This window comes from Leptidea sinapis, chromosome 28 (genome assembly GCF_905404315.1).
Source record: "Leptidea sinapis chromosome 28, ilLepSina1.1, whole genome shotgun sequence".
In the NCBI taxonomy this organism is placed as follows: Eukaryota; Metazoa; Arthropoda; class Insecta; order Lepidoptera; family Pieridae; genus Leptidea; species Leptidea sinapis.
Genome location: NC_066292.1, coordinates 7255714 through 7274095, shown reverse-complemented (window position 1 = coordinate 7274095; position 18382 = coordinate 7255714). Strand labels below are relative to the sequence as shown.

General features: G+C 33.5%; 1 protein-coding gene across 2 annotated transcripts in view; it reads left to right on the top strand.

Moving 5' to 3' along the window:
• Positions 1-17898, top strand: part of LOC126972984 (lachesin-like) — a 110501-nt gene extending 92603 nt beyond the window's left edge. Inside the window, exons 8-11 of one of the 2 annotated variants that reach the window (XM_050820098.1) lie at positions 749-858; positions 2440-2502; positions 9382-9549; positions 15031-17898. In XM_050820098.1, the coding sequence (XP_050676055.1) occupies positions 749-858; positions 2440-2502; positions 9382-9549; positions 15031-15125 (436 nt within the window). In that variant the 3' untranslated portion in view covers positions 15126-17898. The remainder of the gene's footprint in view (positions 1-748; positions 859-2439; positions 2503-9381; positions 9550-15030) is intronic. The other variant, XM_050820099.1, reaches the window with a different exon arrangement.
• The last annotated feature ends 484 nt before the right edge of the window (positions 17899-18382 follow it).

The window sequence follows — 18382 nt, the reverse complement described above, 5'->3', positions numbered from 1 at the left end:
ATTATGTACTTTGGGACCCTTTTTAGATCTAAGTATATTGGTACTTTTACTCGCTTTGCAAATAAATTTCTAAGCAGTATATGTTAGCTGTAGAAGGATTATATTATAGTTTAGTCTTTTGAAATTTATGTATAAAATATTATTTTATAAATATTTTTTTTTTTCTGTTTTGTATATTTTTTACAGAAATATGCGCTACTTACTCAAAATATGACTGCTGCTATTTTAAAACCTAATGCACTTTAATTTCATAGACAGGTGAAAATATGTTGTATTATTAGTGTGGCAGTAATAATAATAAAATGTATCAAATTTAATATTTTAAATTAATAATTCAAAATTATAAAATTACAAGATAATGGCCATTTACGGAGCAGCCCATCCGTAATGGTATAATAATTGTTAACATAATATATTATGCAATCTAATCGGCCTGTTATTATTTTTTTAATTGCCTTTGCAATCATTTAGGAGAATGCCATCCAGATTTTGTTTATATATTAATAATAATTATATATTATAATTATTTATTTAAGCGCCACCAAATTTAAACATTTTTGGTTATTACGGTTTATAACATACAACGACAAACGGCCCGTTGAACGGGACGGTCGTATATCGGAGTCTTAGTCCCTTTAGGGACGGAACCCTAAAAATCAAGGCTCACAATTTTCTGCACCTTGTAATAAAATAAAACTTTAATAATAGTTAACTCATGCAAGGAAACTAATAGTTGTCGTATCAACAGGGCTCATATGAAGCTAACAGTTCGGAACTTACAAAGCGGTGATTTCGGAAACTACCGATGCATCTCGAAGAACTCCCTCGGGGAAACTGAGGGCTCGATCCGGCTTTATGGTAACCTTTATTTTATCTTGTTCGACATTTATTACTTAATTGTGTATTGAATAAAAGCCATTGGGATACTTCCTTATATTTCAATCTGTTCAACGTTTATTGGGGAATCTGTTTCTTATTTTGATATATATTGATAATGTTCATTTATGAATGAGGACGATAATTGAGCGTACAGTTCGTCTGATTTAACCAGTGTGAGGCTCCTTTGCACAGGCTAGATTATGGGTACCACAACGGCGCCTATTTCTGCCGTGAAGCAGTAATGTGTAAACATAATTATTGTGTTTCGGTCTGAATGGCGTCTTAGCTAGTGAGATTTATCATCTTAAGGTGACGAGCGCAATTGCAGTTTTTCAAGAATCCTGAACGGCATTGCATTGTAATGGGCAGGGCGTATCAATTACTATCAGCTGAACGTGTTGCTCGTCGCGTCCCTGACGCTTGTCCGGAACATCCTTACGAACGAAGGAAGGTTTACGTGCTTTTTTTAAGGTACTCTGGTATCGACCTGGAAACACCGTCACACACCAAACTAATTTATAGCCATAAGTGAAGAAAAGTAAATAATTCTCAATAAACATGACCACACGAAAACTGACATACATGTAAATTTTCGAACTGATCGGTTAAACAGTGCTCAAATCGGATCCTTATGATCGGATCTTAAGCCTTGTGATTTTTAAAGTAAAAACTTCTTTAGCATCGTTGTGATTTGAAAGTCGGTGAAACGAAAAAGAGACAGACACAAATAATTCATAAGATTTAACGTGGGAGAAAATAGGAAGATGGGAGGCATTGTACAGTGTTTTAGTACCAGGCCATCATGGTTGAAGAGGAGTTTGTCTTATGTATGACAGCACACCTTAATATATTCTGAAGTCATGCGCACGACGTATTACTACATAGACACCAGGAGAACATAAATATGGTAGCTGCGATAGTAATGTCTTTCATAGCGGTTGTAATCATATGTTATCCTAGCAACATGTACCAGGACTTCATATGCAGTTTAGAGGTTCATGCAGGTTTAACTTCTGACATGTGTACTTTGATATAAACCAAGAGTAAGAAGATTTACGAGAATACAGAAACATACAGTATGACCTGAGTAATAGATATATACCATAGGTATTGGATTAACCAGTTTATTGCCTTATTATCTGACATAAAACTATCCCTCTATCTTGAGTGGATCATGCTGCCAACTCCTTTTTTTTCTTCTCCTTTGAACTTTTATGAAATATCGAAAAGTTGTCGCCTTGTTTGGCCATCAGTGACTTCATGTATGAGCTATACTAGATTCACAGCCAGAGACAAAGAGGGAGATTTAACTAAATAACACGTAAATTATAATAATATAGTTATTGGAATAATCCGTTGATTGTCTTGCCATAGGCCTCCCAAACTATATCAACTCACATTAATAGTTATCACAGTACATGATTCAATATTGTCTTAGATTCAACAACAGCCAGATAATATTGAATCAATCGATGTGACATAATTATTTGATTGTGTTATTAGTAATTTTCATTTGATTAACGTGAAGACCAAATATTATAACTGTACTGAATTACACAGAGATCCCAATGCCGTCGACGTCGCCTAAAGCAACAGAGATGAAGAGCACCGCGAACAAAGAGAGTACGTATTTACTTAGCGGATTATAGATAAGTAATGTTCCCGAGCATGTTATCCATAACGTTTTCTAGCAAACCCATACATACAGCTTATTAGTCATTATAATTGTTTGCTAACGGCCGTTCCCAATATACTATCTACAGATAGAGATAAATTACTACCTTCTACTGTCTGTAATTAGCTGTCAATAATCTGAAGCTGTGAATATAAGTCATTCTTATCGCCTTATATTGAGACGCGTGAATGGCAATTTCCATACAAATTTCTACCGCTGGTAAGTTATACGTCCTTCAATTGACAGACAGCGTGCACGGATTAGGTAAGTTACCGTCGATAAGCTTATAGGGACAGAAAAAGGCAATGATATTTACGATTTCATCTCTAGTAGGCCACAACTGAAAATAGACTGAATATTGAGAACAGCCGTAAACCTTCAAGGCGAAGCTAAAGTTTTCCTTTACAAATATAACACATATCTAACTTGTCTTCTATTTAACGATGATTTGGCAAATCATCTTACACAGCGTTATACTATTCATCAAGATTAAAATAATATAGTATAATATACTTCTGTAAATTTAAGTGTGGACTAATATTAAGTTTGCTGCGTTCACTACATAATTACATTGTTAATTACAATTTTAATATGGTTACTCGCACGAATAAGGCTAATATTTGATTACTAAAATTTTTTTGTGATAGGTATTTGAAATTGATATAGAATCTTTATGGTTTGAGATAATGTTTGAGTTTGAGTGAAACTTTTCTCACATGGTACCTGTGTAGTTCTTCTTTAAGAAAAAGTGCAACATTCGATTATCGACTTTTAGTTTTTTTTTATTCAGCTTAGACAAGAAATATGGGTACTTTGAAAATTCGAGTGATTTTTGAATACGAGTTCCGACGCGGAACTAACGCGGCAGAAACAGCTCGCAAAATCAATGTTACGTTTGGAGAGGGGACTGCTAATGAGCGCACCGTGCGATTTTGATTTGAACGCTTTCGTGATGGAAACTTTGATTTGAAGAACGAACCACGTAGAAGACCACAGTTGAGTAACAATGAATTAAAAGAGATGGTGGAAGCCGATCCTAGCCAAACTACCCAGGAATTAGCAGCAAGGTTTAACGTTACCTTACCAATAATATTGACTCATTGGCTTCAAAACAATAAAAAAAATTTGAAAAATGGGTGCCTTATGATTTGACTGACCTGGAGAAAGAAACGCGTGTTGAAACTTATGTTGCCTTATTGAATAGATACAGAAATGAAGGAATATTGAATCGAATTGTGACATGCGACGAAAACTATATTCTTTACGATAACCGTAAGCAAAAAATGCAATGGTTGTCCTCAGGTCAAACGCCGTAACAATGTTCTAAAGCAAAGCTTCCCAATAAAAAGGTAATGCTTACTGTTTGATGATCTCAGCATGGTGTTATTCACTTTAGCTTTCTCTGATCTGTTCAAGCAGTAACGGCAGATGTCTACTGCGCTGAACTTCGAACAATGATCAATCGATTTTTACCATTATTCTCCATGATAACGCAAGACCTCAAACAGCATAGTAAGTTTTCTTCTCAGAAGGCAGTTCAAAATGCTTTCATATAATTTGTCGAATCTAAATCACCACAATTCTATCGCAAAGGCATAAATGACCTTCCTATTAGATGGCCGCAATGTATAGATAATAATGGTGATTATTTGGATCAAATAAATATTTTAAATTAAAAAAGAAACGAAATTCAATTTTTCAGTACAAATCGGCAATTTCATACTACCCCTAATATTTCCATCTACAGAATGAAATCATTCAAGTGTTCTGTTTATTCTTGCTGCTGCATCGCCACTCTCGTAATATTTTAACTGTGAATGGCAGCTATGAATAAAATCAATGCTGGAACAAAATTTACGAGCAGACGGCTCGCACGTGACAATCGTGTTAACATGCTGTGTCGATTATTGCTGATTGATTGAGCTGGGAGTAAGATGGACTGTCACAACGGAGCTACGATTCTTTTTATAATCATACTAGCTGACCCAGCTGTTCTTTTATAAATACTGTTTAACTGTATAAATACTGTTTTTTATGAATTTGTCAATAATATGCTTCTTAATGTTACAATCAAATTGTTTCACAGCAGAACTGTCAAAACGTGCGTCAATAAATTCTCTCATACAAGTTATGCCTATACAAAACAAATATTGGAAATAAAAATAATCATGGGTCTCAAATCGATATAAAAACTATCATATCTCAAAATGTTGACTAAACTGCACTCTATGAAGTGATCTCCATTAAAATCTGTTCATTATTTTAGGAGTTCACTGGGAACAAACACACTGGATTTATATTATATACTGGCTGACCCGGCAAACATTGTTTTGTCATAAAAATATTGTTAGAGTTGGACCGTTTCTTAGACATTGCAACATTACTTTTTTTCCTAAAATAAAAGTTTTTCTAAAATAAACGTAACCTAAGTAACTCCTTATTACCTGCCAATCCCGTCAAAATCGGTGAAACAATTCTATATTAATAAAAATATTCAACAAATCGTCTTCTATAAAATAAAATACTAACTGACCCGACAGACGTTGTTCTGTAACGAAATGACTTGAAACTTGATTCTAAAGAAATGACAAGAAATAGAACAAATGCGTATTTCTGAATGAACCTTATTTTAGATATTAGCGCCCTCTTGCGGGGGAAATTTCGTAAATTCTTAACTGACCCCTTCCTGACGAAAAGAACATTCTTACCCAATTTCAAATCTGGTCCTTATTTTTCCAGAGATATCGCTTACTATGGGCATAATAAATAATTTGAAAAATGTTTGATTTAATTCATTGAGAGATACTTATATGAATGTAGCTCTAGTAATGATTCAGACACGATCATTTTAACATGTTTTATTAAATACTGTATTTTGATTTAAAAGATGACGTGAAATGAATTTTATAACAAAATTAAACCATTAAAATAAATTACTTTTTAAGGTTTTAGAAAACGTGTACTTAAAATTGTAGTTTTTAAATAAATTACTTGAGTAAATGTTACGTTTTTTATATACCTTTAAAGAAGCACATTTTCATGTAAGTTTGCGATATGTTTAAGAAAGTTTGTACACCCAAATTAGCTTACATATGAAAGAATTGGAATTAGAACTCGTGTTAAATCTTATATCAGAGAAAAGAATACAAAATATAAATTATTACTTTATGTCAGGGTTTCCCATTTGCCGGGTCGCGACCGGGTACCGGTCCATCAAAATAAAATACCGGGTCGCAACATTCCCGCCTTGTAGGATAGGATAAAACTTTCGTAATTTTCTGCTAATTTGGATTTGTCAGTAAAAAATAAGCAGGAGCTACATACTTAGCACTAAAATTTGTGACTGAGTAGTCGATAACAAAGTATGTACTACTAAAAAAAACTTTTTACTATTTAAAAATATGTATGAATTTGGTTGGGATGTAAAAATAAGGTGGGTCAAGAAGAGGCAGTGTGAAAATTACCGGGCTATGGCAGATTAATGTTTGGGAAACACTGCTTTATATTACTTTATTATTATTATGATTAGTCTCAAAGTCGAGCGTGATTATTAGTGTTCCATTTTCTGGACGTTAGTGAATCTAATGAGAATGTTAATTAAATAAATTCCGATGGGGAACGTACGAGAGTCCACAATAATTGTAAATTTCATAAAGTACCGACTGCATGTTTCAACCTCACTTTAAATAGTTAATGATCATGTCCTCTATGTTGAAGACTGCGCGGCCTAAACTTATTATATTATATGTCATATTACTAGTTTTTCCCGCGAATTTATAAACGTTGTGTTCATTACGCATTTCCTCGGGACCTCTTTAAGAAATTTGCCGTCTCAGACGGACACGTGTTTTGACACGTGAATGATAACGGATCCAAGTTGTTTTGCTCGGGCGCACCGACCTCTTAAGCATGGGTATTTATATATGTATAACATATCATACTTTTAAAATTCTGTAAGAACCTTGTGAAAAAACCTCTTAATAATCTTAATTTTATTTATTTATTCTTAATGATACATCAACATTACCACACATATATAACAATTACATAATACTATCTAAGAAATTACATTTCCCATGTGATTAGTAGGAGTAGGTACAGATGTACACAACTTTCAGAGTTGCTGCTGTTACAATTAACTACTAGGAAATTAGTATTACTAACTATTTACTAATAATATAATATAAATCAATTTAACTAACAATTTAAAGTTGCTTTAGGACGTAGTGACAACTAACAGTTGACGAATTAAGTTAACCAAAGAATAGAATACAATTTGCTATTATAGTTATTTCTATAATTATAGTTATAACTAGCTGACCCGACAAGCGTTGTTCTGTATATAATAAATAATATAATGTTTTTATATGATTTTGTCAATAATATATCATAACATCAAAAATTACTTTGTAAAATATGCACCCTGCTGTCGTAATGAAATTGTTTCACAGCAGAACTGTCAAACCGTGCGTCAATAAATTCTCTCATAGAAATTTTGTATGGACACATCAAAGGAAAATCAAATTTGTTGTTTTTACTTAATATAGCAGCATTTTCCTATTTATTTACCTTTTAAACCTTCCCTGGACTTCCACAAATAATTCAAGACCAAAATTAGCCAAATCCGTCAAGCCGTTCTCGAGTTTTAGCGAGACTAACGAACAGCAATTCATTTTTATATATATAGATTATATAAAACAATACTAACACGGTAAGTAGTAAAATAAATATTATAATTAATTAGACATTAATCAAATCAATCATATATCGTGAACTTAAAAATGTCAAATCATGTCAACAATGTCAAATGTCTTATGACAGTTGATGACGTTGGTAGCGCTTGTAAACACATCAAGATGACAGTAAGTTATATAAGACTTCAATTATTAGATTAAAAAAGAATAAAAGATAAGATATAAATGCATATTGGGGATGTTTCGTTGGTTACGTTTCAATTCCTAAAGACAATTGGAAATTATATCTAAGTTCTCTATTTTTCTCATTGTATTGTCTAAGCAATCGTTTTGATCCCAGCCACCCCGAAGAAACGATAAACATATTATATTTATTAATAACCAAGTAACAATGATAATGATGCATGACGGACATATTGTAAAAAAAATGAATACAAATTTGTTCTGCTATGTCCCGAGAACCTTGAAAATGATATTCATATTTTTTAATGTAATTTTTAAAGGGTGGCGATCTTGTTTCCAAATTTGTTCTCTGCTGCCTCCAGAACCTGGGAAATGATGTCACTATTGTTGTAATATCAATTTTTCATGGCAGCCATGTTGGAAGTCAAGAATCCTCGATAACAAATTCTGTATATATTGTGTCGCTTCTGTTTCACTCACCTCGCAACACATTCTCTTTATATTTCGTTGCATAGCTTTCATTGTCCGACCTAACACAAACTCAAATATTTTTATTCAAAATAGTACTTAAAATCACTTATTGAACGTCAAAAATCTACCACCCATTCGAAATTATCTGCCTTAGACCTGAGAAGAACGGGCATACGAAACTCCGCTTTAAGCTAAAACTACACGATAATTGGATTAGTAGATGAGGCGTAGAAACATACTAAACAAATACTCATATTCGCATTTATATTGGTAAGGATTGCTGATTTATATCACTATGGCTGAGTTTAAATATATAAGTTAATGTACCAGGAAAGTAACTTTAAATTATCAGTAATTACAATTGATTAAATATGCTTAAAGACGTTACCTACTTAGAGACTAATTCAAGTCTTCGATCAAAAGTTCTACGTTACAATTTCAAATTCAGATTGAAAAAGTGAGTCCCGTAACACATACAGTAAGTTGACTGGACTTCTAACTAAATATCTATAAGTATGTTACTCTAGTAATACGATTGTTTATGAGAATTTGCGCTTAGGGAAGTTGGATCTCTTAATATATAATACTATTCGTTTATTTGTTAATTGTTAGTCAGAATAATATACATGATCATAAGATTTGTGACCTATATTTAAATTATTAGATTGCTCACCCTTACTTAATCGGCAAGTGGCTTCGCGCCGCGGTATGCCATAAATCGGAGCTTTTGGCGCGCGCGCAGTGGCCTGTCAATGCGTATTATTTTACGTGAATTAATAGATTGCTTATAACTGGGATGATATGAGAGAATGTAGAAGAAAGCTATTGACACAAGCTATAAGACCATGCAAAATAAACTATCTTATAAACAAAATGAAAGCCAGAACTTGGTCAGGGCATAGTGTGCCGTACGGCAATTTCAATTTTGGTGTTTATGAAAGATGTAGTGCCAAAGGGCACTTCCCGATTTTGGAAGCTTAGTAACTGATGATTTGTTATTTCTGAAAATACCTTAATATTTAGCAATCAAAGAGATGCAAGCTTCTTGGCACTAGATGTTTCCTATTTCAGGTTTTATGGGTTTCTGGATAGTACATAGTTTCGTTCATCAAGTATGATTTGGTTTAAAATATCTTATATATTTAAACGAGCAATCCTTGTTTGTAATAATCTCAATCTCGGAAACGCCTCCAACGATTTTAATAATTTTTTTATACAAGTAGTTTTGGGGGCGAGAAACCGACCTAGCTAGGTTTAAGGCAATAACATTAGAATAAAAGACTAAAGGGAAAAGGTAAATTTCGCCACTATATACAAGACTATAATAGCTCAGATCGGGTGATCCGGAAAGCAGAAGATACCGGTTCGAATCCAGATGTCCTATTAGATTTTTTTTTGTTCAAGATTTGTACATTTTTAAAAATCCGAGCAAGGCTCGGTCGTCCGGATGTTTATTGTAATACGGGGCATGGAACGCAGCGGTTGCAGGCGGGCGCCGCGCGAACGTAACTCTTGGCGCGGGGTCGGCGCGCGGGTCTCTCGGTGCCGGCGCCGCACCGACCGAGCGGCCCAGTGTGGTGCGCGCTCAGCTCGACCGAGCACCTGACACACCCGCCGTGTACCGCGCCCACCCTCACCTACACTCAGGTAACCCGCTTGCGATCCGATTTGTGATGCCGTATTTAGTGCTCCATTGACCGCCGACGGACAAATCTGTGATTGCATACAAATTGGCTTCATCCTCATTGCTTACCTGGAGAAGGTGGGACGGTCCGTAAAGGCGATCAATGGAGCACTAAATACGGCATCATTTCACCATTTAAAAATATACGAGTATTAAATATTTATTATAACAATATTGACTAAACGCGCACTACGCTTATAACTATAATATTAAGGATACTTAACATAACATGTAGCGGAAGTGCGACCTCTGGTGGCATTTTGAATAACAAGGCTGATACGAAAAAATTAAAAATAGTATCAAGGCACATTACACTTTTACTCTTATAGAAATGTATTCAATTTTCAATTTAATCTGAAAATGTACATTTTATTCAAACAAAACAAATCTTATAACTATATTTGCAATAAAACTATCATTACGGGGAAGCGTATCAAGAATACTGGCAGCATTTCCGTTTTGGATAGTAAGGCTGATCCGTTGACTGAAAAAGCTGCCAGTAGTCCTATTTAGGCGAGAAGATAGTACTTTGTACATTCTCCACGCCTCGGGGCCCCACGGGCCAAATGTATGACTTACTGAGATCGACATTTTTGCGACGTTTCCCGTCTTATTTTTTTTACATCTGAAAATTGTATTTTATGTTATTGTATATTATTATATGAAAGTAGAATATGTTTGGTTTAAATATATATAATAATATATTGTATTTAATAATAACATTTACAGATTGTATGCCTGGTAGATAGTAAATGTCTTGTGTATATTATATTATAAAGTACTGTTCACTCAATTTATTGCTCAGCTCCTTTTTATTTAATTATCGTTATATTATTCATTGAAATTATTTTAAATTACATTTTAACTGTTCATAATGGAGTGCTTGTCGCCACGTGAATGTATGGAAGTGAGAGTTGGGTGTGGCAGAAGAAGCATAAAAGCAGAATTAATGCAGTTGAGATGCGATCACTGCGTAGTATCTGTGGGGTAAGACTGACTGATAGAATTCCGAATGCGGTAATACGAGCGCGCTGTGGTTTGTAAGAGGATGTTGTGACAAGGACTGAAAATGGAATGCTGAAATGGTTTGGACACGTGGAGCGAATGAGTGAAGAAAGAATGACGCATCAAATATATAAGGCAAGTGTGTGTGGGCAAGTCGGTCGCAAAAGACCTCGTAGAACATTCGTCGACCAAATTGGGATGTTTTGAGAAAAGGAGAGGTCCGAAGCACCCGCAACCGGCGAGCATGTATGAAAAGAGTAATGAATGTAGAGGAAGCGCGTGAGGTTTGTAAGGATAGAAGCAAATGGCATTCTATTGTCTCTGCCTACCTCGACGGGAGCAAGGCGTGAGTGTGTGTGTGTGTGTTTAAGATGAAGACTACAAGGCGTCATAGTAAAGAATCATTCAATCATTCCCTGCCACAGTGATTCACTAAATATGCGAACTCTAAAACATCAGATCTCTCCTTAGACTAAGAATTGGTCTCCTTTGCACGCCAACTAGATAATGGAGGCGTAGTCGCAAAGTGCGACAAGTAATACAACGCGCAAGTGGGCGTACTCGAGCCAGTCTCAAACAGTGTGTGACATGCCACATGTTCTGATAAACTTTGCTAATAATTGAAACAAAAATGCCGGGTTGCATAGTAAAACTTTGTAAAAATAATACTACAAGAAATAAGAATTTTTTGGTTTTCAATTACCTGAGCCGCACTGCAATTACTATCAGTTGAGCGTCCTTTTAGTCTCGTCCCTTATTTTGATTAAATTCAATTATAAAAGATTTCTGTAGCAGTCATTTGTTTCTGCTTCCTTGATATAAATAATGAATATGCTATATTTCCATTTCTTTATAATGATCATTTTTCAGAGGCGCGCTGTCGAGATAAGTATTCATTTAGAATCACCTTTATCGTCGGTATTATCTCACCGCAACGTTTTTTGCTCCGCATTTCTAACAATATACTACATTATTAATGTTTCCTCATTGTGAAGTAAAAATAAATGTTCTCGCTGAAGGCGACGCTTCAAATGAAAATCTATAACTCGGATTCACACTCAAGTAACAAATGCTTCTTTCTTCTCCGTTGCCAGAACCTAGGCAAAAAAGACTATAGAAGAAACCTAAGATGAGTCTTACATTCGATTTTATCTTGAATAGATTTTGATTGATTTTTCATATAACTAAAGATTATTTTTGTATTTCTTGCGATGTGTATAAAATGTTTAATTCGCGTCGGGACACGTAGCCTGATCGAAAATTCGTAAGACATAAAGAAAGAAATTTGAAAGGAGATAAACTTTTTAATGTAAAATAATTGTAATTCGTCTGAAATGTTAAATATTTATGTAATGTATATTATCATTATTGTGTACGATAGCGCAATAAATGAATATTTGATTTAACTAGATAAATGCTAGTAATTTTATACTGATAAATAAAGGAATTCGTGCGAAATTATTCCGTAACCATTTCAAAATATTCCAAAATGTACAACGATAATGTTCAAGTTTTCACTTCTACCGGCACTCCCGGAGTGCAAACCAATACATTATGGGCAGCGTTACCCCTCAGAATTCACATTACGTAATGTTCACTCGAAAAAAAAAATCAAATTCAAAATTTCTATATTTGGTATTAAATTGTAACAAAATTACTTAAATCTACTTATTAAAGCAATTTACAATTAAGCCTTATATATGTAGGTATCAGAAAACTTATTTCTACAACCCTATCTACGTATTGAGGGATAAAACTTTATTATGCTTAAAAAACTAATACATGAGGTTTGTGGGGGGGGGGGGAATACAGGAAACTGGGAAAACCTGGCTATTTGCTCTTGTATGTTCACTCGAACTGAGCGCTCTGGCTTATATAGGCCACCATCGTCACGGTGATGATGCTACCAACTGTAAGTTGGCACTACTGTAGAGCCAACTAACTTACACGAATCAGGTTAACCAAAGATCTGAATATTTTCTGCTATTATGGTTTTTTCTAAATTTATAGTTATAATTATATAAAGCAGTACTAACACAGTAAGTAGTTAAATAAATGCTATAATTAATTGGGATGTCTAATCTAATCTAATCAATCATATATCGTAAACTTATAATGTCAAATAATGTCAAATGTCTTATGACAGTTCATGACGTTGGTAGCGCTTCTTAACACATCAAGGGTATGTTCCTATATTCACTGCGACCACTTTACAGTGTGACGTCAATTTAGTATACTGTGAAGCCGTTCCTTTATAGCCAGTTATACTGTTTACTATTTAAAACGGAACGCAATCCCGTATACTGTCAGCCGCATTTTTTGACGCAGTTTTCAAATGAGTGTATTAAAGTTTTCTAGTTCATTAAAAAAACTTTTGTTGGAGTACTGTCAAATTAAAATTTTTTTAATTAATATTTTAGGCACTCGAGGTTTTGACTGATCACGTTTTTTTTTATGGAATAAGAGGACAAACGAGCGTACGGGTCACCTGGTGTTAAGTGATCACCACCGCCCACATTCTCTTGCAACACCAGAGGAGTAACAAGAGCGTTGCCGGCCTTTAAGGAAAGTGTACGCGCTTTTTTGAAGGTACCCATGTCGTATCGTCCGGAAACACCGCACAAGGAAGCTCATTCCACAGCTTAGTAGTACGAGGAAGAAAGCTCCTTGAAAACCGCACTGTGGAGGACCGCCACAGTGGGGATGATATCCTAATTTGTGGCGTGTCGTGCGAAGGTGGACGTGATCAAAGAACTTCGAGTACCTTACCTCGAAAACGCCGGTGCTCACAGTAGAATATGGCGGAGATTTATGACGTCATATATTTTCCTAGGGTACTGCGGCAGTATACTGGCAGTCCATAACGGAATGAATTTTTCTACAGTGATAGCACTGTGCAGTACTCGCAGTGCATTCACAGTGCGGAATATACCCGAAGTAATGAATTTTATAATATTGCTGACATATGTGTCTATTAATAACATGATAAGATTTTAGTGAGAGCTCTCAAAACGCAAATTTAATTAACTAAATAAGCAATGGAAATTAAGCAATTGAATTGTTCTACGAGAATCCCTTATAATATGTGAATAGTTGATAGACTTCAAACGTATTGGCCCGCGTATCTGATACAGATGGAAGTTCCGACGGCGAGGTGTGCGGTGGAAGCCTCGCGTTCCAAATAGATATTAAACATTCAACGAGTTCGCATACACACTTAACCCTCATAAATATTCAGTGCAGACCTCGTACAATCAATTCTTGCAGTTCCCGAGCTTGAGGAAAAACTGTTTGAACAGCCGAATAATATGATATCAAATAGAGCAGAACATTTGAATAAAATATGAGGGTACTAATACTGTTATGGACTACTCGATTGGTGTGTACTGAATGCTGGAAATCATTAATAAGGACATCGTTTCCTTCAGAGAACATTGCATAACTTTAAACTATGTATACAATTCTTATACTCGGATAAATAAACTCACAGCACCCATACCGGTACAGTGCAAAAACACAACATCCTGAGCGTCAAAAATTTGTAGGAATCGAACTTGGGAAAACGCTTCCTTCTTCATTCCAACAACTGAGATGGCACGTCTTCGTACTATGCCCTCTTTAAAAAAAAACTTCAACTAAATGTAATTGCATTTTTTTAAATTAGAAAGTGAGAGTAAAAGAGATGTATAGGTAAAATAAAATAAAACACTTTTTTAAAGATTAAAACGCGCGTAAATGGTACTGTTTTTATATTAGATTTTGCGTAAAAGTTTCATTATTATTATTATTTTGGTTAACCCGACGTTTCAAGACCCTTCCAGATCCCTTTTTGAGGGGGACTGCAGATGAAATGAGTCTAGATGCGCTTTTTTTTTTAATTTTTTTTATTTTGAAAAAAATATTAAGAATTGCTTTTACATTATTATCATAGAGGTCAGGATACCTTACCAATTTTAAATAAATAACAATAACAGCTAATACAACAACGACCAGACATCCAGACGTTGTAAAATTCGAATGTGGTAACACAGTCATACTGGATAATGCATTCCGTCCTTCTAGTTATATCTCTTCGCTAAAATATTATCATATATTTTATGTTTCTTAGTGCTATTTTGTGCTTACAAATGTCTCACTAGAACTTGTTTCATTTTTGTTTCTTCACGGCTCGTTCATTTTTATGATTCTTTTTAAATGTAGCGAATTCGTGATTTTAGCTTTGTCTCGCACTTTGTAAAATTATTTTTTGGCATCACATTTTAGTTAATCTTTACGTAGTCCCTCTAGATATAGTTTATATCATTTAATCCTTTATATAGCAACGCTTATATAACAATTTCTCCCACGATTGGACATTGTCTCACTAATGCAGACAGATTAAATAAAGCTTTTAGCTTTGAGGGAGGATGAAATAAAGTTTTGTTGTTTTATTGTTTCAGGTACAAAAGATCTGCATTGTTGGCGACAGTCATTCCTAGCTCTAATTGTTCTGGTGCAGATAGACTTCTTATCTGATATATTTATTTGTTACTAATTGTTTATTTTACACTCATAATAATAATAATATGTTTTGTTTGTTATTTAATTATTTGAGTCCTTCGGATTATATAATAGTTATTTATGCAACTGTTGTATAATAAAGGGTATTAAAACACGAAGGTGGGTTGATAATAGTATCACATGTGTGTTTTAATACCTAATTATGAACAGTTGCATACAAGACTTTATCTACACCCATAATAATATGAATCCTAACCATTAGATCATCCAAAAAATTGTTGTAACGGAATTCAGTACAACATTACGTACAACACTTGTTTGGATGTTGTAATCGTTACAAGGACATTGGGTGTTTTAATGTTGGCAATAAGCAAACTGTTTTAGAATATTTAATAGAGGATTTAAAGCATGGGTGTAGATAACTATATTTTACTAAATTGTGAGAGCTATCACTTCTCGTCTGATATCCAAAATAACATATCATAAACTTTTATAACTGTCCTTAATATTATAGAGATTTACAATGATTTGAGTGAGGGTTTTATCACCAGTTTCTGGACCTGTTATTTATATGTGTTGTAATAAAAACTTTCAACGTTTTCTTATGAATCAGGTTCTCTGTATATTATATTGGTAAAAGTACCATGTTATTGAGATTATTTGAAGGGAAGACGTGTCATAGATAGGTTAATATTTATATGTTTTTAAACTTTTATCATCGCGACTTTAATATTGTAATAATTATTATGACGGGTACTGTCGATATATACCTATATATAGATTGATGTACTATTAGTCTCAAATTACAATGTGTCAAGAGTTTCTCGCCGCCATCGCAGTTCCAACGCGACCACGATTCATGCAATTGGATGGATATATCAGCAACAAGTTAATAAAATATATATAGTGAGTACTCCTCTTAATAATTACTAAGTTAATATTTAGTTCAAAGGGCTCCTGTCATGAGTGTTTATTAGTTTTTTATTTCTTTGTGTATTATGATTTTATAAAAAAAACTATCATTATATCTCTAAAAATAAACAGATGAGGTAGTTTACTCACCCTTTTTAACATTAACTTTATGTTTGTTAACGAATGAAAAATATACCAAAATTGCATATTATTAGGTAAGTATAGTTTAATTAAATTCGTTGTGATGCCTTGCTACGCATAATGACATAATTCCATTTAGATAATGAATGTGCCAAATCATTATATATGTATATATGTCGTAGGTATATTGTCAAAGCCGTGATATTATAATTTCACTATTGATATTATAATCACTAACCGGTAGATAGTCAATCGACTTCAATTTTAGGGTTCCGTAGCCAAATGGCAAAAAACGGAACCCTTATAGATTCATCATGTCTGTCTGTCTGTCCGTATATGACACAGCCACTTTTTATCAAAACTATAAGAACTAAACTGTTGAAATTTTGTGAGTAGATGTATTGTGTGAATCGCATTAACATTAGAAAAAAAAAACAATAAATTTTGGGGGTTATACTTAGAAATGAAACTCAAATTTTTTTTTTCATCAAACCCATACCTGTGATCACTATGATATTGATGTTTTTAATATATTTTTTTTTCTAAACTGAAGTGTTTGCGCGATATCTAGTAAGATTTTTTTAATAGATACGTATAAATAATGACAGCTCATTTGTACTTCATGATTTTGAGCAAAGATTTTTGCCCAAAATCATTTAAATAATTTACTTGCTGCTATGGAACCCTTCATGGGCGAGTCCGACACTTGGCCACTTTTGTGATATTATAATATCACTAAAACCAGGCCATTTAATTGTAAGAAATGAACTCAATTGACAATCTTCTGGTAAATTATAATATCACTAGTGAAATTGTTATATCAAGGCTTAGACAATATACCTACGACAAATATATTATATCCTCTTAGTTATACGCGAACATTTATATCAAGCTTCAATCTATTAATGAAAAGAGACAATCAAAGCAAGACGTACATATTCTATTGAAAGAGCTTATATTATTGATAGTAATTTTTTATTTCTAACATAAGTTTAACTTTTTGGGAGTAAAATTACTTATAATTAATCGTTACTTATCATAAATAGTATTGAAATACAGTCAAAATAAAGTTCTTTCTTAAAGTCTTAATTTTTAAATTGGAAGCTTACAAAAACCTTCTTACAAACCACGGACTAGTTAACAAAATAAGGCCTCCATGTCACCTTATATAACAGTGTTGCACCAAAACAAGCCGATTAACGTGTAAATACATAGCCCCACGCACACACTTACACTACTACAGGCCGATAGGCGACCATTATGAGAATTTCATCGTCTGTGACAGATCAGTTTGCGTCTCAAGAAAATATTTAAAAAAAGCCGTTGTGCGTTGTGAAGAAATGTAAAAACGATACTTTATAAGTATTTGTGGCCATATATGATTATTTAGTGAGAAAAAATTGTGTAACTAGTATCCCCCGTAACCGCACACACTAGCATATCGGTGCTTCACTTGCTAAAATCACGGCGCGGAGTCCTTCTTTTTTTACTCGTCCGTGTTACAATCATTAAAATACAGTAAATCATTTTTTATTTAATAATTATTTAAGTAAATTAATGCTATCAAAGCTTGCCCTTCACGCTTATACTATTGTAAATAATATTAAATGCACATAACATTGTCTTAATCTATTGAATATTAAAAATAATCATATCAGTATAATTCGGTCAACTTATTTATAAAACATAGACGATGTAATATTTTATGAGTGTATAAAATGTCATTATTTAGGAATAATATTTATAATTAGCATCATAAGTTTATTTAAATTTTATTGTACAAATGATTCTGAGTTACTGATTAATGTAAATATGGTTATTAAAAGGATTAGAAATAAATAATGTAGTATAATTTCGTTATATTCTTCATTGCTTCATATCTTCTTAAAATATATTAATCCAGTGTCCTGATGCTTGTTTCCAGTGAACTACTAAACGAATTAACGGATTTTTGTGAGGTTTACTTCATTGAGTGTAGTTTAGTCCAACTTGAGAGATAGGATAGTTTTTATATCAAATATTAGTTTTGTATGGATATATTTGCTATGAGAGAATTTTTCAGTTCTGCTGTGAAATAATTTCATTATAACAACATGGAGCATATTTTACCAAATAGTTCTTGATGTTATGAAATATTATTGACAAATTCATAAAAAACAGTATTTTATTTATTACTAGGTGACCCAGCAAACGTTGTATTGCCGATATTAAAATCGCGATACAAAAGTAACTGTTGAT